The sequence below is a fragment of the Anas acuta genome, chromosome 10, assembly GCF_963932015.1.
Source record: "Anas acuta chromosome 10, bAnaAcu1.1, whole genome shotgun sequence".
Classification (NCBI taxonomy): Eukaryota; Metazoa; Chordata; class Aves; order Anseriformes; family Anatidae; genus Anas; species Anas acuta.
The window spans coordinates 9,827,528-9,845,891 of record NC_088988.1 but is presented as its reverse complement, the minus strand read 5'-3'; the positions used below and the strand labels follow the sequence as shown (position 1 = coordinate 9,845,891).

Here is an 18,364-nt window from a genome sequence, read left to right as displayed (position 1 = left end):
CACAGAAACAAGACACTGGGCCAGGACAGCCCTCAGGGGACCACGGGGCCTCCCTAGGCTGGCACAGGAGCAACCACCTCTAGATCTCCCCTGCTGCTTATCCAGCTGTTCTTAAACCTCTCCCCTGAAAGCTTTGTCACTGCCCTTCCTTGCTCACTCTTGGTCTTTCTCACTGACAGCACAGGCTTCTTTCCGTAAATATCTTTACACCCTCCCTATGCAGATGCTGAAGAAGCCGTTCCCCGCTTGACTGCCACATCTCCCAGCTCACAGCTCTGAGCAGGGCCCTGTATAAAACTGTAAATATGCCTCAGGTGACCTTCAAGTGCTGGTCGGTCCCTGTGAGGACCCGCTCAAAGTTAAACCCAGGTGCACCACCAGCAGCCTTTACCTCAGGTGCTAGCTCCAGCAGGGCAGTACAGATGCCCAGGCCCACCAAGAGTCTCTCAGGTCTCCTCAGCGCCACAGGTTTGTGTGGTGGTGTCGCTGTTCCTCACCACGCCTCTGAGCAGTGCTCGTGCCAGCTGCCGGGCAGTCACTTCCCTGTGGGGCAGTGGAGGCCCAGCAGGCCCGGAACCAGGCAAGGGCACACCTGGCCAGGGAAGTAATCTGCTGCCAGGAAAGAAAACAGGAACTGCTGCCCCGATGCCTCTACCCAAATAGAAATGAAGGCGCTAACAATAAACTAATGTAAAAGGAAGGGAAGGAAGAAAAGGCGAGAGGTCAGAGCAGCTTTTGAAAGGCCATCTGGGCTGTGCCGGACCGGGCCAGGACATGGGGCCTGCTGTCAGGCAGTGGAAGTGAAGCGGCCGCTCCCAGGCCGCAGCCCAGGCTTTGATGTGCTGAGGCAGCTCCTCGCCGTGCCCACACACACTGCCTGCACAGGTGCAGGGCCGGGGCATTCGCTTCAGGTGGTGAAGCTCTGGCCATCACCCTCACCACACACCCATTATGGTTAGAGGCAGCAGAGATAATTAGGGACAAATTGTGAACTCTGCTGCTGGAAGGATCTCTGCAGGAAAGGAATGCCCTCAGCAAGGGCAGGCGTCAGCATCTCCTGAGGCATGGCAGAAGGTGAACGAGAACCTGTGTGTCCTGCTTAGGTCCCAGTGTGCAGACCCTGGCAGCATTCAGGTTGCAGAAGGACCAGGTCCTTCTGTTTCCTTAGCACAGCACTTCAGCAGTCAATGGTCCGAGGCTTCCCTGACCAGGAAGGAGTAGGAAGCCTAGGACCCAAAGCAAACATGACTAAAAGGATGATTTGGACCGTCTCTCAGTGATGCCTGTGTTATCAAACTTGTTTGGCACCTGATTGCTGGGTGACATGAAACAACCTCACCTCACCTAAGTGCAGCAAAGCTGTGAGTCCTTTCATCAGCCACTGCATAGCTTGTGGGCCACTGCTCACTGATTACACACAGCGCAGCGAATCCTCCAACCTGCCAAACACACACACACCCCAACCTCCCTTTCCACACATGTGGTTAAAAAGTCTGCTTTATATGCTCACAGAGCAGCACCTTTCTAACTGAGAAAAAACACCTTTTTCCAGCTGAAAAAAACAAGCTGCCTATTAGGGAACTGACTTGCCTAAACTCATAAAGAAAGCAAGTAGCTTACTCACATGATAATTACTATTATTAGCAATAATTAATATGATTGACAGGCCTGTTACCTTAGAGGAATTTCATTCAGGGATAGCGCAATAATTATCTCATAAACAAGAAGCAGCAAGTTTATCACACAAACAGCACGGCCTTCACTTCACTTCACTGGCTTCTACATACTGCGTCTTAGAAATAAAGGCAGAAACACACATTCCTGGTGCCCTCCAGAAGCATTTGCTGAATGACAGCGCTGCACACAGCCATGAAGCCATGTACCAGCAGGTGCAGGGCCTGGTAGGCTGGGACAGCCGCCTGAGCTCCATCAGCCAGGCAACACGGCTTCGCTTCTTGGGGTACTGGAGGAACTCCAGGCCTGGGCAGCACTAGCCTGTTCCATGGAGCTGTAGCCTATTACTGTCAGTCAAGCAGAGATTTCAAGTTTTTTCAAAAAACTCGCATTGTTTTAGGCAACTGAGTCAAGTGCCTGGCCAGCTAGACAAGGTACAGACATCCTGCCCACTGGTGCAAAGAACCTGCTGCTTGCTTTTCCTTGGAATGACTGAGCACAGCCAGGTGCAGGTTACCATTTGCTTTCATAATAGTGAAACAAAAGTCAGAGTTTCTAACAAAACTTGAAGCAACTTGCAGATAGCTCATTATAATAATAATGAGCACTTTTAATGAGCAGCCTAGCAGAGGGTTCACAAGTACCGGGTTTCACAAGCACTGTGCTGCTTTCCTCTTTTAGCTGGATACCCACCTTGGCACATCTGCCCCGTCAGACCAGTTTTCGGCAGCAGCAAGGAAGAGGCTCGATTTCAGACCCGACCTGAGCAGCAGTGGGTCGGCCAGGACCACGCAGGGGGATCACAAGGGTCCAAAGAGGGGGGCAGAACACCACCCAGCCTGCAGCCCAGGCACAGACATCAAACATCAGCTGTTACAGGGAAGCCCTTTTTTAGACTCTTTAGCCTCACTTACTGTAGAAAACAAACCTTATGCACTCAAAGTGACAACACCTGCCCACCAACTAACTTTTAAACTGATACCCAGATGTTGATGAGGTAGAGAGCTCCAGGATAACAAGGGTCCATCACATCAGGCAGAAAGCAGAGATCTTCCCAGTGAAGAAGGAGGTGTTTCGTGTAGACACTCTAGTATTTAGTAAAAAGTAAGCCAGAAATGACTTTGTCCCAAGGAATGATCACAATCGGTGTTTGCAACCAGGACAACAAAAATCAAAAGAAAGCAATCTTTTTGGAATTTTCTTTCGATACATAAAATCAGAAAAGCTCTAGATTTTTAACAAATATTTTCACATTTAACCAGTTTTTGAGTTTCCAGTATTTGAATGTGTCTAATAATTACTTCCTACACAATTTTTATGTCCTGTGTGCTGCATCTAAAAGGACGGAACAGGAGAACTGTTGCTTTAGCAAGGGACTCAACTGAAAGATTGGGCTTGCAAAAGGAAAAATGACCCACAGTTGACACATGCTGTCCACAACTATTCTCTTCAGTCTCCACAACACTTTGCTGGGTGGTGAAAACACACCAGCCAGGGAGCCAAGATGGGGTAAAACTTTTTCCAGCAGTTTCAAAAGCTGCTCCAGGCCCTCACAGAACAAAATGTGAATCAGACCGGGTTTTACAGTCTCAAGGAGAAGCTCTGAGTGCTGAAAATGTCCCGCTCCTTCCCCAGCAGCGCTGAAAGCATCTTCAAAGCCCTTCTGGCCGCTGCTAGCAGCGGGAGATTTGCCTACGGGGAGGTAAGTTTATCAAGTCACAGCCTTCAGTGGTAGATCTCCAGCCTCACACGGGATGATGCAACCGAATCAGGGGCCGACCCCCCTCTCCTTTGTAGAGCAGGAGATAGCCACGTCTCACTGTCACAGCATGGTTATTAGACCTAATTACTGTTTGCAGCATGCTTTGAAGTTGAAAAGTGCCAAGCATTATTATAATATTTTAAGTACTTTGATGATTAAAAACATGCAACTGTTGGGTAATAATCGTGATTTACTAGTATTGTAGTGTAAGCAAGTTCATGTGAGAAGTCTGCATTGTCTCAGTGGCTGACGCTACTTAAAAACAAACAGCTCCCCTCTGACATAATGGGAATGCTGCAGCAGCCTCAGCCTCGCCTCCCAGATAACGCCTGGCGCGTCCCTGAGACTACCAACGTGCTGAAAAAACACACCGGCACGCTTCCTCGCCATCGGGAGCTATGCTGGGGTATTTTAGATACATGTGCCTCTTGTAACTGCATGCTGGAAGGTTTCAGCATTAGGCGGAGGGAACAAAGCGCAAGATGACTAATAATATCCTTTTTATTTCTCATGTTACAGCTGTATGGAACAAGAGGCCTGTATTTTACTCAGAAAATGTAATTAAAACCTCCCGGTACGAAGCGCAATCGAAGAGGTCAGCTGTATTGCTGCTACAGATAAGAAAACTTCCTTCGTTAAAGCAGAGCTAATTAAAAGCCTGAACAGCCAAAGCTATCGCCACGGAATATTATTTGAGTACCTGCCATTCCTGTTTGCTGCAGACATGCCTGGGTAGGTCTGACCACACACGAGCACAGACCTCGCCTCTGCCGCTGCTTCTCCCATGGGGGCACAGCCCCCCCAGGCCCCCGCGCAGGCAGCAAGGTGCAAGACCAGGCGGGCGCTGCCCTGCTGCGGCACCTCTCCGCCAGCTGCAGGCACAGCAGCGGCACTGAGGACGTGTTCGAGACCCTGGCACAGCCCAGTGCTGCTCCCAGGAACCCTGGTGAGGATTTCCACACTCTCAAAGTTCTGGTCCACGACTCATGCAGCTTTCTGAGCACGTCAGCCCCTGGCTCTTCATGCCTGACTGACCAATGGACTGTGCGTATCTGTTTTATTTAGCGATGTTGAACATGGACCTAATTGCTTGTTAACAGCTTCAGATGCCATCTCTGCAGCAACTGATGGGACACCAGCATCATTATTGGTCTTATGGTAGCATCCTAAGTGAGCCTCTCAAAGCATTCAGGCAAAATGAAATGTAAATATAGAGGAAGGATTAATACACAACATTCACTCAAGTATTTCACAGCTCCATAAGAGAGAAGGGAAGTTCCCCCATATTACACCAGAGCCCCATTCGAGTGAAACCAGACTAGTCACAGGTAGCTGAGGCTGAGCAGCAGTTGTGTTTGCTTGCCTGCTGTCCTGCAGCCAGAGCTGCCACTACTTCAGGAAATTCATCACCTCTGGGTCCTATCACAAATTTTGTGCCAGGGCAATTGGTGCCATGTGATCCGTGCTAGGTGCTGCAGACACCATAATGACAGCACAGGGTGCCACAATGGGGACCTCATCCTTAGCATTACACTGAACTCTCAGGTGCAGATGCTGCAGCTTCTCACCATGCAAGGTGCCAGCCACTCTCTGAAGAGCATGTGTGCACTCTCTGAAAACACGCAACCACTCAGTTTGCCTTCTGATAGCATCAGACAGATTCAGATTTCAAAAATGCTGGGTTAAAAATTTAGGTATGCATTTTAGCAACTAAGAAGCAAGGCCCAAGAGAACCCAAACATTGAAAGGTGAATGCAATATCCAGCATCCAATCTGTTCTCTGTAAACCCTGAGGCCAGAACACTAGTATGGTCTGAAAAGCAGAAGCTAAAATTAAAGTCAGAAGCTGACACTTCAAGAGAAATACCAAGTTTTACAAACCTGGAATAAAACCTTGAAAATATTAAAAACCAACAACCCGTTTCTGTTACATCCTCTACCAGTTATCACAGGATAAAACCGATGCTGAATTTCATCCAGGAGAAGTATTTTCTTTCACTAAGTAGAGGAGATTCATCTGTCCAGGAATTAAAGATGTGCCAGAAGAAAACAAAAGCTTCCAACAGTTTTTATTCGTTACCATTTCTCCTTGACTCACATTTGAGTTTGGGCCTGCAGTTCTCCACCCCTCCCTCTGCTTTATGAGGGAGATCTGCAAAGGGATTTTCTTTCCTTGGGGTTTCTGCTACTCCACCCACTTGAAAATGGGGAGCACCAAGGCTGCTTTAGCCCCTGGGTAACTGTTAATTACATTTTTCTTCTCCATCTCCTACGGGGGACTTGCACAAAGCCACTGAACAACGTGAGCACAACCTCTCCACACGTAAGGAGAGCCGGGTCTGCAGAGCTCCGAGCTGGACCCGCGGCCCCAGAAGCGGGGTGCAGCCACAGGGCAGAACCTCTTTGTACTGGGGAAGGAGTCACCGCGCAGAGCTGTGCTCCAACCCTGCAACTGGGGTGGGTGAAATTTCCATCCCCCCCCCCGCCCGGTCCCCTCCTCACAATGCTCAGTTGCTTGGGCTTTGTGAAAGGAGGGGTGAATTTCTAGGGCTTTCAGGGTTTTTAAGATAGAAAAAAAAAATCAATGCCAAATTCCTCTGAATAGAAGATACTGCGTGTTGGCAGAAGCCACTTTTCACAGACTGCAGCCGTTTGAAATCTGAAACACTAAAAAGTGGCTACTGTGGATGTGCTGTATTCTTCTTTTCAAAGCAATCTGGCACACAATTTTGGTCCCCGTTTCAGGACCCAATCCTGCATTCCTTTCACGCTCAGACTCCCATTGACTTTAAGGAATGCAGGATTGGATCCTAAATGTGTGCTTTACTCACACAATAGCTCCTCATGGTTACGATCTATTGAGAAAGGCACACTTTAAAAACCATTTGGAATTGCAGGCTCATCCACCAGGCCAGAATGCTTGTAAAGATCTTCCATTATTTCGGGAAAAATGCTTGGTGTGTGAATTACACACACACATACATTCACACATTTTTCTGGTTTCAAGCTGCAGGCACAGCTTAGCTTGAGATGCATCAAAATATTTTGAGCTGGCCTGACAGCTAATAAAGAAACCACGTGTAAATTCAGTTTTCAAAAAAAAAAAAAAAAGAAAGAAAGAAAAAAAACTCCAGGGAAAAAGAAAACACTAAAGCAAACATATAAACAGCTGAATCTTTAGGACAGTTTTTCAGAGAACATTTGTAAAGCCTTTAAAGACCTGCACTGGCTAAGACAAAACAGAGTCTTGCACTGTTATTTTTGAGGATGCTGTAGATTGAGTTACGAGGCTATTACGATGCAAATCTCAAATGTACAAGCTTTTTACTTGGCCATAAACACAAAACAGTATACATTGTCCTTTCAGAAGAAAAGGTTTGCTGCTAAAATAGCAGAAGCCCTACGTAAATAACCAACATTCTTTCTGACTGAGGTCACTGACTTGGCCTATTCAATTCCGGGCTAGTCTGGGATTTGACAATCTAAGCAGGGGAGAGGCCCTTTCCTTTTTTTCAAAAGAATGCTGGGATTTTATTTGAAATTTAAACTCTTGCAAACAAAAGGTGGCATCGTATGCTAGAGGCCTATGAAGGTGGAGTACAGGATGTGTATTGTTTTCTCCCTTTACATAGATTCTTTCAGGAAAGAGTATTCATAGTCTGTGAACAAATTCTAATCAAAAATTATCATCAGGTAGGCAGAAATAGTAAGATATGAATTAACAGTTTTAAAAAATTAGGGTACTTGATTTTAAAACTATGGATCCAGGGCAAGTATAAAAAATTGTGTGATGATTTAAAATAATGTATTTAAAACATCTGTAAAAATCTTGACTGAAAATTCCTCCATAGCCTAAGTTCCTACACCAACTCTTATTTGCACGCTAAAAAATTACCTCGCTGCAAATTAGCTGTGACTGCGAAGTAGCATCCTTTTCCATCTGTCTCAGGTTGGTCCGTCCTGAAGAGGCAGACGGCAGTTCGCAGTTCTTCCTCCTGGCTCCTGTTGCCCAGCTCTTGTCTGGGCACTCACAGAAGCACCCCCTTTGCAGAACACTGACCAATTCCTCTCTGTGCCGCTAACCAGGCTCTGCGCTGCCTGCCGCAGACAGCTATGCTAAGCTGACTTCGCAGCTGGTGTGAACCATCACAGCATCACCGAGTTCATCACAATTTATACAAGCTGCAGACCTGCCCCAAGGTACTATCTTCACCAGAAAGAACTCCTCCCTGCTATGCGCTAGCTCCCATGTGGTAAAATCCAGATGAAAACAAGGCACTTTATCACTTTGACATGTTTGTAGCTCAAGGTAAACTCTAGACTCTCTTCTGCAGTTTACCTTAACCTGCCATGATGTCAAAATGAAAAACTTCATTACCTTCTCTTGGATTTTGCCTCATGTCAGCCAGCACGCTGAAGAAAACATCCTTCTATCCAGAAAGCACCTCGCTGCTGCCAAGAAGCCTTGCAATTGTGCTCATCGGTTGGTAACGTGTCTTGCTCTGACCAGTGGGCAGCGTTCATCGCCACCAAAGTCAGCAAGCCCAGGACTGGGTGGAGAGGATGTGGAGGTACATTTCTGCCCCAACCTAGCTGCGTGGCACAAACTGTCAGCCTCCAGCAGGGTTATGTAGATAGATAGCTAACATCTTTTGTTACCTTGCTGGAAAACTCCACCTTTCTTGGCAGGGTATCCACAATCTCTGTGCCATGTTTACTCTACTGTGGAATTCTCTCTTCCTTTCTCTGTCCTCTTCCTCTCCTGTCAGGTTATTTAACCAAAAGGTTACTTAATGCTGCAGGGACTAGAGGATCTCTGACCTTTGGTATTCAGGCAAAGCGTTCCTGTACAGACATATTATAAACTTCATAGATACTTTCAAGCTTCCATATAATTTGCAGAAGTTAAAATTTGGCAGATGTTTCCTTTCTTTCCCCACTTATGTATTTATTCTATCCCATACCACCCATCAATTCCAGGGTTAAGGCATAAATTATTTCCATGGAGCTCTGATAGATGAACTTACGTTTAGAAGGAGCTGGTAAAAATGTAAGCCAAGCATGTATTTAAAAACAGAAGTGCAACTGCCTGCACTGATCTAATAGCTATTTTTGGCCTATATATATTAACTGATACATTAAAATATATTTCTTTATAAGCTAGCGAGCAGACACACTAACAGAGAAATGTAAAATAAAACTCCAAATGTATGTGAATTAGGATTTTTTTTAGGGCTGGTCTCACAAACGCAAGTAACATCAAAAACAATTGAAAAGTGACACAGATCACTGGGTAAAAGCCACGAGAGGCCTTCCCACCACCCAACAACCTAGAAGGGAAAGGGGCATAGCTCTGTCCCCAAGGTAGCTTCCACTGTGGGAAGCTTTCGTGGCTCCATCACAGACCCCGCTTGTTATCAACAATGAATTCAACTTTTCCAGCTGCTGCCTGTGAGCCGGGACTTGAAAGAGTACTTGTCTTATCATGCTATCCCAGGGGTCCCAGTGTCAGCCCATTCTATGGCAAAATGCATCCATCACCAAACCCCAGTCTATTCCAGGCCCAGTCTTCCCAGCTCTGCAGGACACAGCCTTCCCGAGCAGCCCTGCTAGCTGCTACCCACGGAACGTGGTGGGTGGTTTTCTTTTAAGCTCCTCTAAGAACCACCACAACGGCAGCAGCAAGGATCCCTCCAGCACGGCATCCTGTCTCCAACTCTGGCCAAGAGTGGAAGCTAAATGGGAAAGAGCATTAGAAGCAGGGCTCGCACCGGCTGATGCGTTCCCAAGAATAACCTCTCCGCTTCCAGCTACCAGCACTTAAGGCCTTCCTGCACCGTGGGTTGCATCAGAACTATTATGTTTAATAGCCTCGCTAGACCAATCCTTCTTTAATTTGTCTAATTCCTCTATGAGCTCATTTATACTCCTGGCCTCCACTGTCCCTATGGCAGTGAGTTCCACAATTTCATTATGCATTGTATGAAGTGTTCCCTTTTGTTTGTTTTAAACCTCTGCTGATCTCAGCTTCTGGTGCTTCCTGCAGAACGAGGCAGCCTCTACAGCCACTGCCACCAGACCAGAGAGCAGCGTTGTAAATCAAACCCTGAAACTGCAGTCTTGACCTGCACCCAGCAATGGACAAGGTGCAGTCCCACAGACACAGCTGGTATTTTTATCTAGTGGCTTTTTGAAGCTCTGCTGAGGCTCTCACTGTACAAGACAGAAGTGGACACACACATGGAACCAATAGTTCCTGACTCAGAAACTTCTTGCTGCGTGCGAGCTCCCTGCAGGTGTGACTCAGCCACCACGTTCTGCATGGCCTCAAGTTCAGGAACAGTCTTCATGGAGAGTAAACTGCTGTACCCCACACCAGAGATAATTTCTACGGGAATAGAGCCAAAAAAAGAAGCCACTGTATTCCAGTAAAACTAAATGGAGGAAAAGAAAAAAAAACATTTAGTCTCTTCTGCTATCTGGATATTCAGGGCAGGAATCCACCAGACAAAACTGACAACTACCAGAAATTAGGTGAATGAGGGCACTGCAGACCCCTCACCATTGCCACCTTCTTGCAAGTCCTTATTCGCTTTTTCCTTCCAGTTCAGCCTCAACTAAAAATCATAGCTTAGCCTGCCTCTGGAGCAGGTGATTGGAAATGTGATCAAGAGCTGGTACAACGAAACGAGTCAGACTGCCAAGTATCACCTCTGCACCGAGCGAGCTGCAGCATCACTTTCTCTCCTACCAGTTTGTGCATAAAAGTATGCTGAACACAAGGAGTGGACACAGCCCAATCCTGTGGCAACATGCAACAGTGCCTCAAGGGAGATGAGCAATTTCCCTAACCTATCTTCTGAGTTGTCTCAGAGAAACAAGAATGGATTTGCACAGGAACAGTTTACTTTCTTCCTCCCAGTAGCATCGTATGCGTCAGCACCTCACTGTGAGTAGCATCAAAGGGTGCTGCTGCTGGACCTAAACATGCTGGTAGTGCTTGAGTCACATCCAACACCAATGGCACCCGTGTGTTTGTGAAATGAAGCTCACAACGCTCACATTCTCATTCCAAGATCTCTGCAATAACAGGAGATTGTTGAGATCGGCAGTGCCTAGAGATGGCATCTTGAGCAACAGCTTACATTCTTTTCTTCATGTGATAATGGCAGTTCCTCTTCTGGAAAAGGGGAACTACATACATTCTGTCTGAGCACCAAAACTGCTAAGCAATCTTAGACAGGTTAGTACTAGACAGTGGGGAAAATTCTAAATACTCTCAGGATGACAAAGCTTTAAAATGTTCTGCCAGCCTTGAAGCACAGTCTTTGGGTTCAGATTACTTAGCAGGAAGTTTGAAAGAACTGGACAGAGAGACAACTCTTCCCTTGTTCACACTAGTGAATGATTATACTGATGTTAATTACATTACGCTAGATTTATTCTGCGTAACTTCAAGCAACCCTTGCAACCATCTTAGACGTGTTTTGGTGACAATGTGGCATACGTTGCTTTTGATAAAAAAACAACTGAAAACTATAATTGTACTGAATTACTGAAATGAAGAGGGGCTTGCCCAGCCAATTCAAAATATAATTAGAAAACTACCCTCCCAAACAGCCTGTCCTTGATATTTTGTGGCAGGCTGAGCCCAGTTTCCTGCACAAGGTCACATTAAAACTAAAAGCACAAGCAGATTCCAAGACAGAGAGCTGAATAGGTAGGACTCCTGATAATACACTTGCTTCTTTTGGAACTCAGGTACAATAAAGATATTGTTCCTTTAATGCTTAGATTTCCTTTTAAGAAGTATGTGAGATTTCAGCCAATTCTCCCCAACGATTAGTTCAGGATGAATGTACTTAACTCGGGATTCAGCTGGAAAGAGCCCAAGTAGATGCAATCAATTTTCCACTAAATCCACTTCCTTCCCTGCTTCCTTACCCAGCATGAGACATCAGCTTGCCACTACAGCCAGTGGTGACTATGACGATGAAAACCTCTGCCTTCACCCATGCTTATATCAAACTTAGTTATTCCCTCTTTTGATTTTCCCTGGTTTTCTGTATTCTTATATCCCATTCACTCACCCAAACCTTGGGCTGGAAGACTTGGGTGGAAAAGCAGCTATGGAGCAAACCACAAATGCATTGGTTGCTGTAAGCACCAAGTTATTCATTCAAAACTGCACAGAACCAGCTGTGGAATTCCACTGATAAACGACAACTTTCCCCTTTGCACATCATTTACCCTAAGGTTTTAATGAGCCAGTTCTGTATGCCTACATCTAAGCTGTACTTTCTCCATGTCCAAATTATCTTCACCATCATCATGTAAACACCACAGTACTTCTGAGATATTAGCCACTGGCCATTTTATTTGAGCCAGCCCCACACACCACTGCCTGAAAAACAACAGGGATGATTTGCTACTAGAACTTTGAAAAGGTAAAAGACATCTTTTCCTTTTTCAAAATCAAGGCTTAGAAAACACAATGTCTGGCTCTCACCTATGTGACTTCTTAAAAGTTTAAGTAGACATCTTCCAACCTCATTTCCCCAGTGTATAAACTCTCCTTTGTTGAATAACTTGCAGAAACAGCAAAAGAAGTCCTGCTGGCTGTGTATTCCTCTACAAGAGCAGTCTCCAAACTTTTTAGATCATGCTCCCCTATCCGTAAAAATGTTTTGAGCATGCACCCCTAATGTACCTATACTTATTTATAAATTATATGCAAAGGCTATGAAATTGTAAGGTTTTCTTCCTGCAACCCCATGGATCATCTAGCACATCCCCCGGGATTCATGCACCCTACTGCTCTGGAAAACACTGGGTTGTTAATCCTGATCCAGCAAATTGTTTCCATAGGTCTGAACTTACACTGCTGCGGTTCCTAACATCAGGAATCCACTGACTCACTCTAAGCTATTTGCATTATTTCCAGGAAGAGTTTTGCAGGGACCGCAGTTGGAAAAACGACAGGGCAGCGTATCCAGGCAGCCAGCAAGGTAACTGAGGTCCTGTGACTGCATCCCACCCAATGTTAGGAACATGCCCTACTTGTGATTTTAAATGCACCAATAGACAACCATTTACACACAGCAGACAGTAATCAAAAGTGATTGCTAAATCCATCCACGGTTTTAAATTGGTATTAATCGGATGCCTTCGCTCAGGTACAATTAAAGAGCTGGCAGACCTCCTGTCAGCAGCCACACGCAGGCAAGCTCTGAGTCACCTACACCAAGTCAGCCAGCTGAGCTGGCAGAAGCCAGCAGTAACTGGTGATTTTATTTCTTCTTACAGGAAAAACTTTTTAAGTTTCTTTCCTCAAGTGCTTTACCTATTTCTTGCCTTAACTCATCATTCGCTTCCATCGTTATTACCTCAAACAGTGCAAATCTACAGGATTATGGCAAACAGACCTGAGGCTTTATAGTTTTAGGCAAGAAAAATCAGCCTGGGGAAGGGAGAGAGAAGCAAGCCTGAGGAGGGAACCAGAGCGGGGAGCACTGCGGGAGGCATGCCCTGCAGGAGGCAGGCAGGAAGCCGGGGCAGCCAGGAGCCTCTTCCCGAACACGGCCAGGCTGCTGGCGAGGGATGGAAGAAGACGCAGGGGAAGGGAGGGCTAGAAACCAGACAGCTGAGTCATGGGGGAAGCAGCAATCCGAGCAGGTAAGGAGGCGGTTGGTTGGGGCCCTGAACAGAAGGGGAAGGAATTCACTTTTTTGGGGGTGCATCAATAAAGGGAGCTCGTACAGACAAAGCAGCAGGATGGTACACGAGGCAGCAAGGTAAGCCCTGATGGAGGGCCCAGCTCAGATGCCTCCACACCACCGTCACTCCATGCAATGAACAGGCAGAGGGAAGAGAACATTTGTGAGACACGAAACCTGTTCTCATGAGCCTGCTGCTAATGCCACGAGGCAGTGAGCGCTCTCAGGAGACTCTGGACGTGATTTCACAAGGCCCCAGTAACTTCACAACCAACCAAGCTTACCGTGGGGTTTGAACACATCTCAGAGGCCGTGACTCCATCAGCAGCCTCTCCTACACCCTCCTCTCCAGCTCCTCCCAGACTGCATGCGCAGCAGGAGCACCTGCAAAACCACTCAGCAGAAATTCCTTTGCAAGCACAAACAATGCTTACTACCTCTGGTAGGCTTCCACATCTCTTTAGTTCCAATCACACAAATTAAAATTTAAATGAAAACGTGCTGAGCTACACCTTCACCTGTTACTCTGCTCTGTGGGATGTGGCACAGAGAGGTGGGAGCAGCCTTTGCCATTTCAGCTCGGAGGGCTGTCAAGAACAGCAATGTCATGGGCAAAACGCTGAAGCACCTGAGCCTCCACAGCCCCAAACAACGGTAGCAATTACTCTGGCCCAGGGCCACAGACCCGTTCCCTGAGTACTCAACAGCCATGGGAAGAAGAGGGCCAGGTCCTCAGGTACTCGCACAGAGCATTTATTAGGAGGTGCTGGCCCCAGCCAGACTGCTTCACCCGCAGCAGCTCGCTGATAGCGCAGCGTATCGCCTTGTCTGCTGGCTGCCAAAGCGCACTGGCTGTGCTCAATCAGATACCGGCCCTGCGAGCTGCCAAATGGAGTCAATAATCCTATAAATGGAGGAGCACTGAGTGCAGACTGGCCGTTGGCCATGAGGGAGGCCGTGGTGGGGTTCTGCTTCAGGTTTGTTTTTAGAAAGGAGTGAGTGCACCTAATTCAGCGCTGGGGGACTGGGTTTGCAAGCATGGAGATTTCTTCCTTTTGTACCAGTTCAACACAGGGCACCCACAGAGAAGCTTCACTCCAGTAAAACAGGAGTTTCTCATTAAAACCATAAATTAATTCCTTACTATTTCTGGCATTGCATTCATAATTAAGATTACTTGCTTTTTACACAAGAACAGGCTCACCTAGGGAGTACCGTCAGTGTGAGTGGAGAAGGCTCCCGATGCTCAGCTAGGAGCTAGTGTTGCTCCCCACAAGGGCACTTCGGCAGTAACTGAAACTGGATTTGGCCATGAATGATGATAAATCTAAAAAGTCCCAGTAGAAGTTCTGCTCAAAGGCAGGATTTTCAGGAAATGAGATATTTATTGGAATGGGAAAAAATGCTTTCTGGGTAAGATCAAATATACCGAGTTTTTCCTCCTGCTCTGTATTTGGAGAGAGAGAAGCAGAGAGGAAACCCTACCTGGGTTATAACCGAGCTGGAGTTTCCTGAGAAGTCTAAGGAAGGGAGACGACATCCACCACTGATAAATAACTCTGGAAAGTGACCTATAGAAGTCAATTTACCAGAACCAAGCTGGTTGTTTTATAACCGTAAATTTATAAGCAAGTAAAACATTTGGCTCATGTCAAATACCAGGGGTCACCGAAGCACTTTCCTTGGTGCCCAAGGACAGCCCACTGAAGCTATAATCGGCCAATCCTCCCGAGTCCCGTCAGTTAAATGAGAAAAAATTTATGGTTGTTTATGTAGGCTTTGCGCCAAGCCCGTTTCTCTGATAAGCTTCTCTGGTGCATTTGTGTCTCACATCCGATTCAGAGTCCTCTGCATACTGGAAACAGCATTCCTTGGATACTTAAATTAAAAACACAACGTAGGGCTTGGACAGGGGAATGGGAACCCATGCACTAAGGGCTCTGGGGAACAGCGCTCGGAAAATATTCTTTTTTAAATCTTGCATTAGTCCACGTATTTAATGACATGTAATCCTCAAAATATTCTTTCACAAATTGTAAATACACATTATTTGAGAAAGTAATTATTTTCAGTAGCATGCTGCAACAGCTGTATAGCTTGGATGCCAGATACTGCAAGTGGTTCCTCCCACAAATGCATCTATTTGTGATATAATTATTTCAGAATTTACATAACTTGTCACTGAACTGGTACTTCCAACTCAGGATCTCCAATTCTCTTCAAAATATTAATGAAAGCAGCCCAGTATCACTCCTGTGAGATAGGCAGAAATAATTAGCCACATGGAAAAGGTCAGACAGGTTAAGTGATCTGCCCGAGATGACAACAAGGCTGTGGCAGAGTGGAGCAAAACCCCATCCTCCAATTCACAGGGTGGATTTACTCCTTTGTGACCAACATGTTAATGCTTTCAGCTAAAATGCCTCTGTCTTTTGCTCACGTCCACTGCCAGAAGGAAGCTTGAAAGACAGAATGCTGAAGTGTTCCCTGTCCTTTTTCCAGGGACAGAAACGCCAGGTCTGCTGGTGTTTATTTCATAAATGTGAAGACAAACTACACCAACAAAACCTTTATTTTGTTTTGTACATAGTAAGATTCTGGGAAGCATCGTTCCTGGACTTGCAAGTAGTAGAAGCATTTTTCAAGGTGAAAAGCAGCAGTGAAAACCTTCAATCTGTAAAACTATTTTGTAAGATAAAGTTCTGACTGCTTTCTGCTATTAAACACCAGTGACTTTTCGGGCCATACAGCTGTGTCTCCCTTGAATGAAGGGACAAACAAAAGCACCTAAGGATGAGTTGGTAACCTAGCCTGGATAGGAGACATGGACGAGGTACACACACAGTCCTTTGTTAGAGAGCACATGGGGACAAGGACAACAGCAGCAGCAAAAACTTCCACTTTGCACTGCCTCCGTTGTCAAGAGCTTCATGAAACATTTCACTGACAGATCCTGCCCTATTTTGGCAGGACCTGCAAGGCAGAGGTGAGCAGTGTGCATGTGGCCAGACATACTGCCACCACAGTGTGGAGTATCACCAGAAAGGACAGCAAGAAGTCCAAGACTGGAGACAGAAAACAGGCAACATGACTAAGAACAGAATATGATCTGGTTGACTTAGTACAGGGGCAGCTTGGAAGAGAAGCTGTGTTGGTGAGGGAGGATGTAGTAGGACATAGTGAAGCTTCCATGGCTGCAAAGTGATCATACTCTTGCCTCCTTGGTAAGGGATATGATGGGCTGCCAGCAGTCTGGAGTCTTTAGACCCTGGGAACACAGGGATCCAGGAAAAGCATAAAATACACACAACACTAGGCAAAGTGGAAAGTCATCAGGGTACAGTGAAATTTCAAACAGTGCCAAGGACAAGGGGGAAGCTGACAATTTTCTGGATAAAGAGGTACTGACAAGCAGTTAAATGAAGGTCTTTAGTAAAGAAATTTATTATGCTCATTTGAAATTAAGAACAAAAGATGCCCACACAGAAATAATAAAGTCTGAATTCTTCAGTTGTAGGGTAGGCGCATGCCAGAGCAAACATAGGCAGAGTGAAGTAAGAACTAATCAAGGGAGACAGAAAGCTGGCTTCCCCCTCACAGAAAGGGCACGTGAGAAAAACTGAAGTCTCATTCTTCCAAGACACCAGGAAAAGGATCAGTTAATGTCGACCCACGAAGCACACTTCCAGTCAGTCCAGAGCATGAATAGCAAGCTCCATGCATCCAAAGGACAGGGACAGAGGAACAAGAGATTGAGCCAAATAAGAGGAGAATATGCAAGGGACACACATGTAGAGGGGAGACCAACCGCATGAACATGGACGGGTTTGTGTACACAAACAGGTTTGCACATGAGGCACACATTTACTGGGAGAGGAACCGGAAAGAAACTATCAGTAGTGGGAGGAAGAACTGACTGACTGAGTGCTGAGGTGACAAAGGACAAAACTGATTAACTGGTACATGTGGACGTAGGGTTCATTTATTGTTTAAGGAGTGATTATGATATCAAATCAAATTGTTTCAGCAGGCTCTGGCCTTCTGGGGTCTGGCTTTCAGGTAAGTGACTGCTCTGAATACTAAGGGATTCACTATGTATTTTACAAAACACATAACCTATAACAAAAACCAATATCAACAAAATTAGATGAAGCAAACCCCTCATCACCTTTGATTTGCTTTCTTTTTCTACTTTTTTCCTCCCTGTTTTTGCCTTCAGTTTTAAGTAATACTCAGAAGTTTCAGAACCTGGAAATAGGAAGCAGAAACATCTGTTGATAATGTCAGTGATTTCCCTGTGCTCTGTTCTGGATTATCTGGATTTCTTCTCCTTTGAGAGATGAACCCAGCAGCACAAGGGAATCTGCTCTCTTGGAGAAATTAAGATGTTTTCCAAGAAAACATTTTAAATGGGCAGAGGGAAAGGCAAGAAAGAGCAGAATGGAAAGATGGAAAAAACAGCAGAGATCTGGGCTTCTAAGACAATCAAGAGCTGCAGATAATAGATGTTGATAAGGAAACAGGGTAATTTTTGCAAATCTTGTTATGTGAAACAATAGGTGGCATTCCAAACAAAATTACATAAGTGATTAGATTCCCTCTAGTATTTACCATAGCTCTTACAAATAAGAAACAGAGGCAGAAGCCTTCTTAGCATACATTTTTTGTATTTTACATATTTTCCAAACCCCGAAAGGATCACAGGCACTGTCTGTGATTGGTTCCACATTATTAATACAAAAATATTTTGGGAGGAATACATCTATGGTCAGTCAAGCAATGCAGAGAAAAGTTTCCACTATCAGTTGCCAGGCAACCCCCACCAATTAAAATAACCATCAAATGCCATGGATTTAATGCTAGAATAATTAATAGCAGAATGCAATTAATACCTTTCAAGGAAACAAGGAGACAGACAAACCATCCGCCAACTATTCATCGCATGCCCTCTTATAATCAGAAACGGAGGACTGAAATGTTTCCCATCTCTCTGTTGGCTATCTACTCAGGAGAGCAATACTGTGTGAAGGGAACCATAGGGGCATGTGTTTATCTTCGAGCATCTGAGGTGTCCCCCTGAAAGCAAGAGCCCAGCACTAGGCTGATCAGATGAGTTGCCCTTAAAAAACAGGTCCTAACTTACATTTGAACTAACCTGATTTCAAGCAGCCACAGGAAGGAAAACCTTTCATGACAGAGCACCTATCGTCTG

At 45.7% G+C, this 18,364-nt stretch overlaps 1 protein-coding gene across 3 annotated transcripts in view; it reads right to left on the bottom strand.

Moving 5' to 3' along the window:
• Positions 1-18,364, bottom strand: part of WTIP (WT1 interacting protein) — a 78,373-nt gene that overhangs the window by 26,923 nt on the left and 33,086 nt on the right. The window contains exon 1 of one of the 3 annotated variants that reach the window (XM_068693100.1): positions 4,137-4,355. The exons of 1 other annotated variant lie outside the window; for it this stretch is intronic. In XM_068693100.1, the coding sequence (XP_068549201.1) occupies positions 4,137-4,143 (7 nt within the window). In that variant the 5' untranslated portion in view covers positions 4,144-4,355. Of the gene's footprint in view, positions 1-4,136; positions 4,356-16,129; positions 16,421-18,364 lie in introns of those variants that run through there. One more of the 3 variants, XM_068693099.1, reaches the window with a different exon arrangement.